General features: G+C 35.7%; 1 protein-coding gene across 1 annotated transcript; it reads left to right on the top strand.

Annotated features, from left to right (window-relative positions):
* The first annotated feature begins 568 nt into the window (after nucleotides 1-568).
* Nucleotides 569-15,263, top strand: mfsd8l1 (major facilitator superfamily domain containing 8-like 1). The gene is made up of 12 exons (XM_073861586.1): nucleotides 569-934; nucleotides 2,716-2,901; nucleotides 2,991-3,053; nucleotides 3,666-3,785; nucleotides 4,923-5,002; nucleotides 5,085-5,373; nucleotides 9,254-9,327; nucleotides 10,140-10,353; nucleotides 10,436-10,567; nucleotides 10,804-10,925; nucleotides 11,259-11,348; nucleotides 13,151-15,263. The coding sequence occupies exons 1-12, from the start codon at nucleotides 859-861 to the stop codon at nucleotides 13,178-13,180; spliced, it is 1,476 nt and encodes a 491-aa protein (XP_073717687.1). The 5' UTR covers nucleotides 569-858; the 3' UTR covers nucleotides 13,181-15,263.
* Nucleotides 15,264-17,090: the final 1,827 nt, after the last annotated feature.

Genomic DNA, 17,090 nt, shown 5'->3' with positions numbered 1-17,090 from the left:
AACCAAAACTGTGTTAAAACAAATAAACAAAGGTGTAGCACGTTTATTTTATGAGTATGGGTTCCTATGATAAACCGGTAACGCTTTACAATAAGGTTCACTGCATTAGTTAACATGAACTAATAATGAACTGCACATAAACAGCATTTAGTTATCTTTGTTAATGTTAATTTCAACATTTACTAATAATTTATAAAAATCTTGTTAACGTTGTTAAATCACTGTGAACTAACATTAACAAATTATTAAAAGCTTTATTTCTAACAAAGATTAATAAATACTGTAACAAATGTATTGTTCATGGTTTGTTCATGTTAGTTAATACAATATGAACCTTATTGTAAAGTGTTACCGAGTAAGCTTTATTAATAAAACGTTCGCTGGGCGTGGCTTTGTTTAAAAAAAAACAAAAGAAATAAAATTCGTTTTGTGCTTTTCAGAGCACAACTTGTTTGAAATAATATTTCTATAAGGTAACGTAATGATGTTTGTTTGTAGTTCAAGAACAGGTTTTCACGTTAAGTGATATAATGTAAATATTACACAATAACCTGGCAGCTGTAAACGGAAGTGACGTTTAGATATGATTACCTGACAGCTCCTGTCAAATTCAGTGCGTTCAGATAATGCATGTAGTGTTTTAAACAGTACAAACAAATTACCCGTTCCTCACTACAAAATAGTCTCGTTCAGACCGGTGACTTTTATTTTATGTTTTTGTGACATCAGCACGCGCTTTATGATTCAGAATGCGCTCCTGTGATTGATCGCACTGTCCCGTGTATTTACATTCTTCGTGACGAGATGAAACTCTTCAAAATCCCAGTCAGACATTATCAGTCGTGTTGAGGGGGTAAAATGGACTATAGTCGTAAACGGAGGCTGACATTCTTGACTATAGGACTGATTTTCTTGCTCAGCGGGATCGAGTATGGTAAGTATTCTACTTCACCTAACAGTATGCATGTGTGTGTTTTTATAAAGGACAATGTAAATATTTTTAAAGCTTTTAAAGTGTTTTTTTTTGTTGTTGTGAAGAACATATTATAGGGTAACATTAATGCCCCCAAACATTGTGTTAACATAGTTGTAATGTACAATGTAAGAACAGAAAATGCAATAAGTTAACTTGTTTGCTTAAATGTTTGCTTTTGCTTACCAGTGGCTGGCCCAAACTTGTGTTTTCATGTCCGCATAATATAAACTGCGTTATAATATAATACTAAATTATGTTTAAAGGAATTGAATAAAAGTATTCTGTGACACATTTAAATTTAAGCTATAGGCATTATTTTTCTGGTTAAACAGGTTATTATACAAACATCTTCACATTTAAAAACCAACCCCCTTTTGACTCCTTAAAAGTAACTGTTTGAATCGTTACTAGATATAAACAGTTCTAATAGAAGTCATATGTCAGACAATTGTGAATCAGATACTTAACTTAATGAATGAATGATTGAATATAGCTATCTTTATCCAGCTCAGAATCGATCTTTGTTTAGGCATTCTTGAAATGTTTGTCAAATCAGTGGTTCTCAAACGTTATCAGAATGCGCCCCCACCCCCCATTGTGTACGGTGCATCCCTTCGTTACGCCCCTAAAAGAAAAATTATGACATAAAAAATTATGTTATACAACTATTATACAATGTAGTGTTGTTGGTTAGCTTATTTTTCTGAGGTTTAATTACACATAGTTATAATAAAAAATTATGTATTTTATAAAACGTCATAAAACTGGGGCCACCTTGGCACAATCTCTCGGCCCCCAGGTTTAGAATCACTGACCTGTACAGTCCCACTTTCACCACAGACATAAGACATGTTCAAAACTGCAGTGCAGACCAAAAGAGTTGTTCAAACCACAGTGGTCCCTAGAAGGTTTTAAAGAGCAACTATGGTCCGATTCACAATTTTACATTTCCTTTGCTGTATAAGTTCGTATTAGTACATGTTAACGATATGCAAAAAGTACATACCCCAAAGTAAATGATGACGCGAGTTATTGTCTCCAACATAAATCTCTTTTCTTGGACTACAACAAACACAAAGATTGTAGGCAACAGTTCACTTTCTGGGCCTTTTGATGTGGACAAGACCAACATTATCATAATTCCTCCCGCTTGGACTCATAGCCTGTAAATGAATTCTTATCAGCATTGCATTGTGAGCAAATCTTTCAAACATGGTAAGGAGCGTCACATTTCCTGCTGACGTCAGATGTATTCAAGCCAATCACAATGTACAGATTAGCTGGCCAATCAGGGACACTGTCCTTTTTTAGATTGATGAGATGTACAGTATGTGGAAAATAATGTGTTTTTGACCACAAACAACGCCAACACATTGTATTATACCAAATACACAAAATAACATTGTTTTAGCAATGAAATAGGTGCACTTTAAGGGGACCCCAGAAATTTTCTTAGAAAAAAAGACAACGACATAATTGTAAAAGTCTACATTACTATGGTTTATTTGGTGTTCATATTTATTTCAAAGTGTTTATCTCTCCTTAATTGCTACACCCACATTCAGATGTGCCTTGATTCAAATCAACCAGATTTATGTTTTATTATATTGTTCCCATCTCAAAAGGTTTATCATATTTTGAAGTATGTGGCAGCATCATAAAGTTTGAAAATCACTGTCCAAATATATATATATATATATATAATTTGTTTTTCTAAATAAAATTTTTTGTGTTTTCAGCTGTGATTTTGCCCACAATATGGATGTATCTGCAGACACTAAATGCGGCACCATACTTCCTTGGTCTCATCCTTTCAGCATTCAGTTTCAGCGGTCTTCTCGCCGGTCCTCTGTTTGGCCACTGGTCAGATCGTACACGCTCCACCAAAAAAATAATCCTGTTTGCAAATGTTTTTGAGATTATTGGTAAATACACTAAACTTACATTGATTACGTTGACATTATATATGCAGTTGAGAGATGTTACTCTAATCCTGTATCTTTCTGTTTTTAAGGTAATTTAATGTATTTTATGGGATACTCAAAATGGTTATTGCTTTGTAGTCGTCTAGTTGCAGGTAAGTTTGGATCTGTTCATTGTAAAGTTGTATGTTGTATGATATTTTAGGCTGCATTTACACTGCAAATCAAGTCTTGATGGCCAATTTCTATTTGTTGACTATGTCTGCTTTTTGACGAAAAATCTTGTGTGTGCATTTACACTAAACACTTGAAGAAAGGTTATACTGACATGGAACACAACAACAAAATGGTTATTCACAAGGTTTATATACAAGATTTTACCGCTTTATTTCTGTAACAAGACATAAAACTTCAGTTCATTACTTCACGAAGTTGAGTCATCGTCTGTCATTGCACTGCTTAAAAGAATCATATGATAATGATGGTGTACACCTGAGTTGATGTTATTTGCCAACATTGGTTAATGACGTACAATGCGTCTCAACATGGGAATATCCAATCTGTTTGCTCACATTGCAGACACGAATGCACACATGATTTATATCCAAGGCCTAAAACCGATTTAAGAATATTCGAATTCATGCATTTTTTCCTGCTTACACGTTTGTGTGTCGTTTGTGATCTTGTGTAAAAAATCGGAGTCGAGTCATTTGAATGAAGCAGTGTAAATGCAGCCTTAGTGGTTTAACTGGATTGTTCTGTTCTAGGCATTGGTAATGGAGCTGGATCATCTATATTTGGATTCTTGACTAGAAATACTCTGCCTGATGAACGCTCCACTGTATTTGCTGTGGTTATGGCCACCCGACAAGCTGGACTGCTCATCGGTCAGTGCAATAGAACAATCAAGCCATATATATCAAGATACAAGCATTTATTGATTATACAAAAAAAGCTCTACTGATAACCAGTTGCTGCACACCTGCAGTTTAAGGGCGTTTACATCATCCTTAACCCAACCGAACTGTACCCAAGTACGATTTTCCCCACTTGTCTGCCTTGAATGTAACACGATTACGATAAAAACAGCATTCATTCGGCGAGATTTCGTAATTTCAGAAGTTGTTGTTTCCCTTCTTGTCACAACTCCATCTCTTCTAACAGTTTTCGTAATTAAAGCACTGCTGTGATGTACTCTGAAAACAATATGATTCTTTTTTGTTAAAACATATAAACAATGTTAAACGATTTGTAGCGCACAAAGCGATATGGTAAACATGATAAAACAACAAGGGTTACATTTTTACGTGTTAAAGCAACACTATGTAGGTTCCATGTAAAAATGACTTACAGCTCCCCCATGTGGTTGAAAAGCGCAACAGTGCCTGGTAGCAGACACTCTTCTGCAGGCAGGGGGAGGGGCGTGGCTGTGTTTCCTACCCTCCACCGCCACTTTCAGAGTGTGCTTGTAGCGGCTAGGAGGCTGCTCAGGTTGCAGCAACAGTACAATTTGTCCAGTTAAAAGTTGTTCTATCACTGAAATAATTTTAGAGACATTATTTAAAAGTAAAAAAAACTACATAGTGTTGCTTTAAGGGGTGGTCACAGTAGACATGAAAATATTTTTCGGACGTTATTGCGAATATGGGCGGGGAGCGTTTCGTCAATAGGTTCTTCGGCTTCGTCCATCTTTACTTTTCAGTAGAGAGAAAGGTCACACTGTAATGTACCGGTTTTCTACTGGTCACATATCTCCACATGATACAAATTCACAGACTTGAGCTTTGGTAACAATTTGAAATATATATGCATAAGCTTGCGTATTCGGTCTAACGCATCTGTATACCTATGAATGGAAGTCAATGGAACGAAAAGTGTAGCATGACCACCCCTTTAACATAATATGGTCGGCAGTTCATCATTGTTTACTTTCGGTCCTGCGTTATTTTCAAGAGTTTTATTTTGGACACTTAGTTTCTGATAACTGGTAGGATAATATGGTTTGTTTTTCTATTATTTCCTAGGTCCTGCATTTAATATCTTTCTCAGACTGTGTAACTTTCAACTGGGACCTTTCAAAGTGAACAAATTCACATCTCCAGGGGTAAGTTCACAGGTCCAGCCACTGTAGGCTGTTTGAAATATCAGTGAATGTTTGCAAATGTTTGAATGTTTGTTTGTTTCAGGGATTCATGTGCCTGCTGTGGATCCTTCTGCAGTTTGCTGTCATGTTTATGTACTGGGACATCACTCCTCAGGACGATGCACATCAGAGGAACGGGGTGGTACATGAAGATGTGCCCCAGGATGAAGTTGAAGAGGATGCAGAGAGAAAACCTTTAGTTGGGCCTAATGAGCTCACTGGGTCATACGGCACAGTCACCAGCGTCCAGATTGGAGCCAACAATGTTTCCCCAACACCTCCACCTGAGGATGTAACCTCAAGTCCGTTCAAGAACTTTAGTGCCAGCAGAGGTGAGATTAGTGAAGATAAACACTTGTTTCAATCTTACCCGGTTTCACAGACAAGACATAAGGCTAGTCCTAGAGAAAGACACGTTTTAGGTGTCTTAACTGAAAATTGATTTGTCTCAGTATACACACCCAGGGCAGGACTTAGCAGGGTGGAGGCCCCTGGGCTTGAATAAATTTTGGGCCCTACACTATCAGAACAAAAGGTACAAAAGCTGTCACTGGGACGGTACCCTTTAAATGGGTCCTAATATTTACCATTTAGGTACAGATATAGGTACATTTGTACCCATTATATGCACTCTTTAGGTACAAAGGTGTACTATTTGAAAGGGTACCACCCCAGTGACAGCTTGTGTAAATTATCTTCTGAGAGTGCACATACAGTAAACAACCTAAAATAAAAAATATATAATAGAACTACATTTTAGGGAAGTTTCCCGACAGGGTTTAGATTAATCTAGCAGGCCTATTGCTAGGTTATATTAGGGCATTCAATTAGTTTTTACAAACAAACCTTACAAAAAACATCACTGGTGTGCGTCTTGAGACAAAACAATGGCAATGATATATGTTAAGATATATCAGTGCAAGATGTGTTTAAATTATGACAGATCAAACATGCATTTTAGTCTTGGACTAGGATAAGACCTGACTAGGAAACTGCCCCTATATCTCTATAGCAGAACATAAGCCCAGTCTAAAATTAAATCATGTATTTTAGCGATGTCACAAATCCAAATTAATCCTGCACATTAAAAAATACCCCATAACAACATTTAAAATCATTGTGTTAGACTTAGCTTAAGAAGAGAATGATATGTTTTGATTAACATTCACCTTATTACACACCATATAATGTTATAAACATAATCAACAAGCGTATTTTGTGCATATAGCCTAAGTGGTGCAAGTGGTGCAGTGAAAAGAAAAGATTTTAGGATGTTTAATAATTATGACAAGACCATCATGTAATATTAGACACCAAAAACCAAAGTGAAGAAGATGATCATTAATTAATTTTTGCGTCTGATATGAACGTAATACATTAAAACCTTGAACGTAGATATAAAAATGAACACTTTTCAGAAGTTTAAACTGTGATTCTGTTAAGCACAAGCAAACATGCTGAAAGAGAAACTACAGGTAGGCTAGTGGATTATATCAAAAACCATCAGGACATCAACATGGCCATGATTTAGTGAATCCTCACCTCCAGATGAAGTAATAAACTCGACTGATGTTTCGTAGCTCTGCTCCACTCGTTCACAGTTTGGTTACAGTGTCGTGTGAGCTGCAGACTGCGAGCAGATTGGATTTCATTTGGCGCTACGCAGACCGCTTTGTGATGATGTCAAAGTACCGCGAGAGCGACTAGAAAGCAGACTTCTCCGTGTGACTTCTCGAATCGCTCTCGCGGTACTCCGATGTCATTTATTTGGCTGTTGTTGAACCATATGAATACCCCCGTCTGCTTTACAGTCACTTTTGCGCCGTGATAATTTGATTTCATATAATGATCGGATCGCGCAGTGCCGCATGAAGTCAAATGTACCAAATATCAAATAGCCGACTGTATATTAGGTTAAAACCGCCAAAGTAGCATGTGAAGCATGCGAATGGTGAGTGATTCAGATGTCAGTTTATGAATGAAAGTGTCAAAGGTTTGTCACACACTGTTAAGTATTTTCACGCTTTTTTAAATGGGTATACGGAAATCCTTGACCTTTCCTAGTGGGTATACTGCGTATACCTGCTGCGTATCACGTTAGATTACAAACAAACAAGAAAAAACAGAGTTACAAGACCTACTCTAGTAATCTTTCATACGGAGCGCTTCATTTTCGCGTTGCTCTTTCTCGTTATCTGTAAAGCCCATTTATGACTCTCATTTCGCGTATTCGCTATCTATGGGTTTCAAAAGCAGTAAACTCAGCGCGTCATATTCAGCACCAAGATGACTGACATATATTAACGCATTAAATGCAGCACCAACCAATAGGCTGTAAAATAAAAAATGAAAACGACTGAACAAATCAAACGAACGCAAGCCGGCACGGAGGCCCCTATTGGCCGGGGCCCCTGGGCTCAAGCCCACTCAAGCCCAATGGTAAGTCCGGCCATGTACACACCAGTAACGTTCTTTTCTAAGGCATGCTTATAAATGATACTTAAACATTTCAATTTAACCAAAGCCTATAGTCCTGGCCTTAGATTTCAGTAAACAATTGAAGAGTTCAGATGCAGTCACTAAACTCTACCTTCATAAAAAATGAGATAATGATCGTAAGCGAATGCTCTTTCACATAAAAATCCACTTAATTCCACCCTCTCTGGCCATTCAGAAATACAATTTTTAGTCAGAATCCAATAAGAGTCTGATAAATAAATGCTATTTAACAACAAATCATGCCAGACACACTTAGAAAGTTTTGCATCTGAGCTCTTCAAATGTGATCTTATTTTATCAGACTTATTCAGCAAAAAGTCTTATACGCATTACAGCTTAAGCCCAGAATATAGTTTTTTTACGTTTGCGCGAACGTACTCGCTTGATCGAACGCACAGCGTCGCAAAGCAGTTAACTTTACTTGTACATGTACAACGACGTTCGACGTATACGCATTGTGACAATGCATACTGGGCTACATACTACATTCTCCTGTACACGCATGCGTGACATACACGTAAAAAGTACGCATGGTTATAGGGCTGGGCAATAATACAATATACATATATTTTGTGGTATATTTTTTCTAATAATATCGATATTGTTTCTAAACTAATTTTCGCTATTTCAATATATTTATTTCAGTGCAATTTGAGCTTAAAAAACAAAATTAATGGTACTAGGGGTATCACGATTCTCCAAATCCTCGATTCGATTACATTTTCGATTCTGATGTCACGGTTCAATTCGATTCTCGATTTTTAAATGATTCTTTTAAGACAAAAAATTATATGCCATTATTATTATTATTATTATTATTATTATTATAGTTTCACATTAACATGCACATTGCGTGGTTTTCCTCGCATGGGGGTTTGTGGGCTTTACTTTACGCGAGAGAGCTTGTAGAGAGAGAATTCCTTCTTGCACGCAGATAGACTTAATGCGCTCGTCTTGGACTCCTATTATCTGAACTAAAACCGGTGCGTCATAAGCAGCTGTGCTTATCTCTGTCTCACGTGCATGCGCATCTCGCATCTGTCCAAAGTCTAAACAAAAACTAAAGTAATAATCCTTACGTATTTGTTCAGTTTTATGCGTTTCATGCGAGCTGAGGCAAACTATAACTTTTGTTTAAAATATAACCCGCTGCATCTTGGCGGCTCTCTTGTGCACGTGCAGAGAGCTGTGCTCTGTCCGAAGGCAGATCACTAGGTAGTAATCCTGTTTATGATATGCATTTCAAGGAGTTGTAGCAATACATCCCTCGTGTTTAAAATATAAATCGCGTTCCGCTGGATGGATGTTTTTAAGGCACTTCTGAGAGTTTATTTTCCCCCGCTTGGCAAGCCGACCGGACGTGACATGGGGGCGTGGCAGCATCGACGATCCAATTTTTTAATTCGAAGTTCGAGGTTGTGACTTAATTTCGATCGATTTCGATTTAAAATCGAAATCGTGACACCCTTAAATGGTACAGTTGATGTCAGGTTTCATTTTTAATCAGAAATTTGTTGTTTAATTGTGATTTTGGAGATATCAAGTCTTTCAAGTACATAGGACATTGCAATACAAACATGGCCACCTAGTGGCGCGACTTCCCTAAAGGGATTTTGATAGTACTGAGCTTTAATAGAGTACACAATTTTGTACACAATTTTGTTACAAATTTATTTGTGTGATTAAAGTGTATCTCATTGTTTTTATCGGCAGAGTTTCTCAGAGAGGAAGTGGTTGTGCTATTGGCAGCTCAGTTTATCACACTGTTTAATCAAACTGCTCTGGAGGTAAGTACACATTGCAATGGATACCTTAAAGGGACACTCCACTTTTTTTGAAAATATGTTCATTTTCCAGCTCCCCTAGAGTTAAACATTTGATTTTTACCGTTTTGGAATCCATACAGCTGATCTCCGGGTCTGGCGCTACCACTTTTAGCATAGCTTAGCACAATCCATTGAATCTGATTAGACCATTAGGATTGCGCTAAAAAAAATAACCAAAGAGATATGTTTCCAATTTAAAACTTGACTCTTCTGTAGTTACATCCTTTACTAAGTGTATTTAAAGTTGTGGTTTTCTAGGCAGATATGGCTAGGACTATACTCTCATTCTGGTGTAATAATCAAGGACTTTGCTGCTGTAACATGGCTGCAGCAGGTGTAGTGATATTACGCCCTGCCCGAAAATAGTCCCCTGCCATTGAACATAACTAAGGGGACTATTTTTGGCTGCTGCGTAATATAATAATCAAGTTTTAAATAGGAAAAATATCCAAACTCTTTGGTTATTTTTTAGCGCGTTACTAATGGTCTAATCAGATTTAATGGATTGTGCTAAGCTATGCTAAAAGTGCTAGCGCCAGAACCAGCAATCAGCTGAATGGATTCCAAAAAGGTAACAATCAAATGTTTAACTCTAGGGGAGCTGTAAAATGAGCATATTTTCAAAAAAAGTGGAGTGTCCCTTTAAATGTACATTTATGCTCTAAATTTACATTATACTGTGCGGGATCCCTAAGAAATGAACTCCTGATGTTAGTGTCCCAAATGCCATGTTCTGCAAATTAAGTGTAATAATTTAATGACTGTCTCAACAGACAATGGTGACTCCTCTGACGCAGCAGTATTTTAACTTTGGCGAGCTGGAGAACAGCATCATGTACTGTTTGTGCAGTGTGGAGGTGATCGCCGGCTTCCTGTTTGTGCGCTGGTTGAGTAAGCGTGTGACGGAGCGGGTGGTGCTGGTCGTCGGCCTCATTCTCAGCAATATTTCCTGTGTCTGGTGTCTTATATTTTTGGCCAATCCCCAGGGTAAGAATATACAACATTGAATGTTATGAGCTGTACTGTCCCCTTCATAGCTCAAAAGATAAAGTTGTTTGTGGTGTTTTAGGGGGATATGCGTGGCAGCTGGCGGAGTTTTGCATCGGGGTTTTCCTTCAGGTCCTGGGTGCTCCTTTTGTGGCGGTCGCCCAGGTGTCTCTCTTCTCAAAAGTAACATCAGAGAAAACGCAAGGATTCAGTCTTAAGAGCATGCAAGATACATTATATAAAAATATAAAAATGATCAGAATAGGTGCAAACTGTTAACTCTACTGAATAAATCGTCACTACCAAAAAGAGATTTGAGTATTATTAATATTAAATAAGTAGATGGGGTGACACTGTAACAGACTCTAAATGGTTACAGTAAGTTTTAAGTTTTCCTTAAATACTCAGTGCGGTCTTTTTTGACTTTATGTTTGTTGTCAGGATTCAGTCAGGGAATTCGCCGTTCTGTCGGAGGGCTGGCCACCATTCTCGGTCCTCTATGGGCGGGCGGCCTGACCTTTAACCTTTATGTGATGCTGGGAGTGATGATGGGCCTGCTTGTTGTGCTCACTGTGAGTCTAAAGCCTTGTTTGTATTTGCGCCTGCCCCCTGCATTGTACCTGCGTGCGCTCCTCTCCCTACGCACAAGGTGTTAATACTTGACGCTCTGTACTACTCTTTTAATCGACAAAGTTTAATGTTTTCCATAATGACACAATTTTTGCTTTGCAGTCCCACATGCTCATGCGGATGCGTCAAGTATAAGTAATCCTTAAGTGTGTACATTTGAAGCACGTAATCTAGTAGTGAGTTAAAAGACAGTATGAAAATGATTTTAGTATTGAATTTTTTTGTGTTTAATACATCTATATATTTAGACTTTAACTCTTGTGAATGATTGACAGATCATGGTGGCGATCTCGTACGAGCGTCTGGTGGAGCCAGCGGCCACAATAGACAATCCCACAGACTCACAGTCCGAGGAATGTAACCAGGTAATCACTTAATGACATTTAGGAAGCAACATAGCAAGAATCATTGTATCATAGTAATTACTGCTAAAACCATTTTTTTCCACATTATTGATGGTAACTAAGAATCTGGAGTAGCATACCACGTGTTGCATACTATGCAGTGTATTACAATGAACCTTTAAATAGTGGTATGCTATGTTTTTGTCATAGGACCTCAATGTTATATTAAAATCAATTCACATAGCCAACTGTTGATCCTAAATACAGTTTGAAATTAAAATAAGTGTGTCCCAAATTGTAGGATGAGTATCATTAAAAGTACTATTTCTGCTATTTCCAGTCCACTATTTCCATTTAAAAATTCAAAGTGCTATCTAGGCAACAACAGTCCCAGCACTTAAATACTTTTTGCTTCATACATACTTTCACATTACAAAACAGTAAATACCTTTATTGCATAGTATAAGTATGCGAACTGGGCCACAGCAATAGTCACTCTTGAATATAAATATCAAGCACAGAGTATTGGATTGTGGGATACAGTGTGCTCTAACTGTATACTTTACATTTAAATTTCTTCTACAATTAGATAAACAGACAGACATATAGGTAGATAGGTAGATAGGTAGATAGATAGATAGATAGATAGATAGATAGATGGATAGATAGATAGATAAACATGTAGACAGATAGATAAACATGTAGATAGATAGATAGATGGATGGATGGATGGATGGATGGATGGATGGATGGATGGATGGATGGATGGATGGATGGATGGATGGATGGATGGATGGATAGATAGATGGATAGATAGATAGACATGTAGATAGATAGATAGATAGATAGATAGATAGATAGATAGATAGATAGATAGATAGATAGATAGACAGGCAGACAGACAGACAGGTAGATGGATCAACAGACAGACAGACAGGTAGATGGATCAACAGACAGATAGACAGGTAGATGGATAGAAAGACAGACAGGTAGATAGATAGAAAGACAGACAGACATATAGACATAGACAGACAGACAGACAGACAGACAGACAGACAGACAGACAGACAGATAGATAGATAGATAGATAGATAGATAGATAGATAGATAGATAGACAGACAGACAGACAGACAGGTAGACAGATATGTAGATAGACAGACAGACAGATATATAGACAGGTAGATAGATAGACAGACAGACAGACAAAAAGTACAGATATGCTTTACAATAAGTATCTATCTGTCTGTCTGTCTGTCTGTCTGTCTGTCTACTGTCTATCTATCTATAGACAGACAGACAGATCGACAGACAAACAGAGAGGTAGATAGATAGATAGACAGACAGACAGACAGACAGACAGATTGTCTATCTATCTATCTATCTATAGACAGACAGATTGTCTATCTATCTATCTATCTATCTATCTATCTATCTATCTATCTATCTATCTATCTATCTATCTATCTATCTATCTATCTATCTATCTATCTATCTATCTATGTCTACCTGTCTACCTATCTATCTGTCTGTCTGTCTGTCTGTCTATAGACAGACAGACAGACAGATAGACAGACAGACAGACAGACAGGTATATAGACAGGTAGATATATAGATAAACAGACAAGTAGTTAGATAGATAGACAGGCAGACAGACAGACAGGTAAATAGATAGACAGACAGACAAAAAGTACAGATATGCTTTACAATAAGTAGAATTTACAATACAGCAATACAAAGAAATATACACAGAATGTAAATTGTACAAGTGTATTCTTCCACAATCAATGTATGTACGGGTTCACATGGCTTTTTTTGTTTTCAGGAAATTATCACAAGAAGTGTCAGCAAATGAATGAATAATCTAAAGGAACACAGGAAACCAAGCAAAAAGAGTCATAATATAAGATGTTTGTCCATACTGCTTCTTTGATCAAAGAAACGACTACAGTTCTGCTATATTTCCTATGGAAATTTCAGTAGATCCAATATTTTATGAGTTATTATTGACAAGTCGGCTACCTTAGAGGTAAAAAATCCTTTTACTTGAGCCATGAGGTTTTTATATTTTGAAAAAAGAAAATAATGGATTGCATATTCCGAAAAAATGATCCGTAACTGGGCAGTACCCTTTTAAAAGGACCTAATACTATTTTGGTTCAGATATGTATACATTTGGTACCAATATGTACCTCTGAGGTACTAATATGAACTTTTTATATGTAGAGGTGTACTTTTTGAAAGGGTACAGCCCCAGTGACAGCTAGCGGACATTTTTTGACCGTTTTATTTTCTGACAGTGTAGGATTTGAACAGATGTGGCTGAGTGCTTAATTAAAATAGATTAATGGTGTGTTTTTGAAACTATGAACTTCATATAGGTCATTTTTAGGAAATTAAGCTATATGTGCTAGGAAAAGGTTTCAGTGTACTGGGGTTTAAGGATACAGGGTTAAATATCAGTGTAAAATATGCCTCATAATCACTCAAAATGTGCAGTTTCCTCAGAAAAGCCCAGGGATCAAACACAAGTATATTGTTTTAAAAAGCTTTGATGCCTTTGTTTTGTTTGTTTGTGTTAGTTGTGTCATAGTTGAATCATTACTGTACACAAGAGGGCGCCCTTCACCCAAAAACAATTTAGCAAACATTTATGGGGCCAATTACATTTAGGGGCGGTTTCTGTACAGAGTTTAAATTAATCAAGGACTAGGCCTTAGTTATTTTAGGACATTTAAGTAGTTTTTACAAACAAACCTTAGAAAAAACTATACAAGTGTGCATTTTTAGACAAAACAATGGTACTGATATATGTTAAAAATGTCAGTGCAAGTTAAAGTCAAACATGCATTATAGTCTGGGACTAGGATAAGCCCTGTTCGGGAAACATTTACAGAAAAAGTGTACATTTTTTATCATTTTTATAATATGCACTAGCTAACTTGTATGTAATGTTAGTTAGTTTGGTATCACTTTACAATAAAGCCATATTTGTTAACTTGTGAATGTATTTGCTAATATGAACTAACAATGAGCAATATGTTTTTATAGTATTATTTATTGTTCTTGTATGGTAACACAGTTAATTATTCATTCATGTTGAATGAATATTGTTGAAAAATCTTATAGTGGAAAACTAATATGAACAGGTGATTTAAAAAATATTTTTGTAAATGTTAAAATTAATATTAACTACAATTAATAAATGCTAAATATTAATGGTTTATGTTAACTAAAGCTAACTAATGGAAGCTAATTGTAAAGTGTAGTACAGCCATAAAACAACAACATATTACTCACTTTTATCACTTTCAATTAATATGATTACAAAACTGAGATTATAGTTTGTGGTGTTCATTTTGTTTATAGTAAAAATGTCTTGTTTATTTTTAAAGATTGATTTTGTGGTATTTTAAATATTGTATGTGTCATGAATATGTATTCATTTATAGCCATGTGCTGATATGTGTCACCAAAAACAAGATGATTTATAAAGGGTTTTATTTGTTACATATTTGTATTTTATTTTTAAGCAGATTTTAGTCATTTTGTTTTTATTTATGTTTTAATTTGTCAATGTTTAAAAATTCTAAACTGCTTTCTGGTTTCTAATAATTTTTTTTTAAATATTTTTTAATAATTTAGATTTCTAAAGAAAGATCTGGAGAGCTACTTTTGTAATATAGTCTACTCAAAACTTTCTTGTTTTATTTGTTGATTTTATTTTATTTTACTTGTTGATATGTTGTATCATTGTTTAAAATGTTAACATACATTAAATAAGCCCAGCTAATATAAAAATATGTAATAAATAAATAAATATTACAATTGAGGCTATTAATAGAATGTGCTAGCGGGCAACTCACAGACTCTGGGCAACCGGGTGCCCGAGACCACTGCTGTACATTAACTTTATCAAGTAAAACTTTTTGATTGATCTTTCCAATTTGTGTTTATCTGTTTAGTGTAATTACTTTGATATCAGCCATAATGTAATAGTAATACCATGGTTATTACATATACATATATCATTCTGTATGTTTACCATATTCATATGTAAATAATATACTTGAAATACAGACTTCCTTCCTAAAATATAGTTTGAGTAAAAGTACTATTAGATAAATAAATTTAAAGAAACGTTTTCATTTGACCCGATGTATTTTGATAGATTTATTTTACACTAAATGTGTGATCAAACAAATCTCATTAGAAAGATACAATACCAGTATAAAAAAATAAGTGTACGTTTGAAGAACACTTAGAAATGCATATGAAAACTTAATAAAATTCTAAAAATATTTTAAAAATCATAGCATACCTCACAGAATTTGATATGAAGAAATCATAAAAAAAATAATGAACACAGAACTTAGCTGGGGATTCTTTATGCCTTTCTGAATAATTTTACTGAAAAGTCAGTGTTATAATATTATCATGTAGTTATGATCAGTTGTAAGACATTTCTTGCCATGTGTGCAACCTTCAAAATAAAAATAAAGTTTTATGCAGTAATCAAAATAAACTAAAACATAAAATTCATAACAAAATTCATGAAAATCTAAAAGTGAAAAAGCATTATTAATCTATACAGTATAATTATAATAAAAATGACAATATTACAGTTTATATACAATCTGACATATTTTTAAGCAATTAGATGTATTGTTAGTATTTTTGCGCAATGTGAAAATACAAATAATATTGGACAAAAACGAATTAATGCTTTTAATATGTGCTTGAGCTCTTATAAATATTGCAGTTTTACACAACAGGGGGCGCTGCATTTTTAAACGCATTGAAGTCAATTTTTCGTAGGATATTGGGAGTTGCTAAACGATGGGCGGAGCAAAAAAGCTTGCGTTTCATAACGTTGCTTACGACATTTTTTGGAGGGTGGGGCAAATCTGGTGGCCTTTCGGTGAACTCTGTCATTTTAGACTGTTGCGAGGTAAAGAATGAAAATGCTGCTTGTTGGCAATGGTATTTCGGTTATGTCTTGGTGAAGCAACCCCTGCCCGAAGGACGAGTCTGACCGATCCATGACCCAGCGATTCGGGTCAGAAGTTCAGAAAATGTTACTTTCTAGCTGAAGTCGTCGGCTCATATCAGTATAAAAGACAAAGTGAAAAGTCAGAAATATATAAAAATGGACATAAGATGTAGTTGAAATTTAGCTTAATCCCCTGTTTTTTTTTTGTTTAGTTTAAAATAAGATGGGGGGATTTGTTTTTTTTTTTAAATCTATTTTTATAGCTTATCAGAGAAATTACCAAATTGAAAATCCTCTATAATAATGGATGGCAGATGCATTTAGTTGAAAGTCTGCCTACCGGTCTGTTTGCCTGTGTGTCTATATATTTATCTGCTTGTCAGTTTTTATAAATTTCATGACTCTACTTTGAAAACTAGGTTATGTTTGAAGACCACTGGACCTTATAGTATTAAATAAAGAGAAACAAATGCAATGTCTTGCTATCGTGGTAAAATATTTAGATTTCAGCTGCTTTTCTGCATCAGTGCAACAAAATGAGATGTAACAGCCCTGTGAAACGGGGCATAAATTTGTTCTCTCAATTATGGGAAGCTGCCCTAAAACAACATTTGTTCTTCCCTTTTGTCTTATTTAATAGGTTTAGTTTGTATGACAACAGGTGTCCGGTGCTGAGATTTCCCAAATGCTTTCATATTGACAAATTAAAAGCCATAGACAATCACCATCATTACTACATAAAACAGACACAAAAACACAAACAAAAAGGAAA

Source organism: Misgurnus anguillicaudatus, chromosome 23 (assembly GCF_027580225.2).
Source record: "Misgurnus anguillicaudatus chromosome 23, ASM2758022v2, whole genome shotgun sequence".
Taxonomy (NCBI): domain Eukaryota; kingdom Metazoa; phylum Chordata; class Actinopteri; order Cypriniformes; family Cobitidae; genus Misgurnus; species Misgurnus anguillicaudatus.
This window is presented reverse-complemented; position numbering and strand designations above follow the sequence as displayed.

Bases quoted from the DNA above. Each gene is read 5' to 3' on its own strand.
- mfsd8l1 (XM_073861586.1), top strand. From the start codon at position 859: ATGGACTATAGTCGTAAACGGAGGCTGACATTCTTGACTATAGGACTG. The intron at 935-2,715 runs GTAAGTATTCTA...TTGTGTTTTCAG, and splicing joins GCTCAGCGGGATCGAGTATG to CTGTGATTTTGCCCACAATA. The intron at 10,568-10,803 runs TTAAGAGCATGC...CAGGATTCAGTC, and splicing joins GAAAACGCAAGGATTCAGTC to AGGGAATTCGCCGTTCTGTC.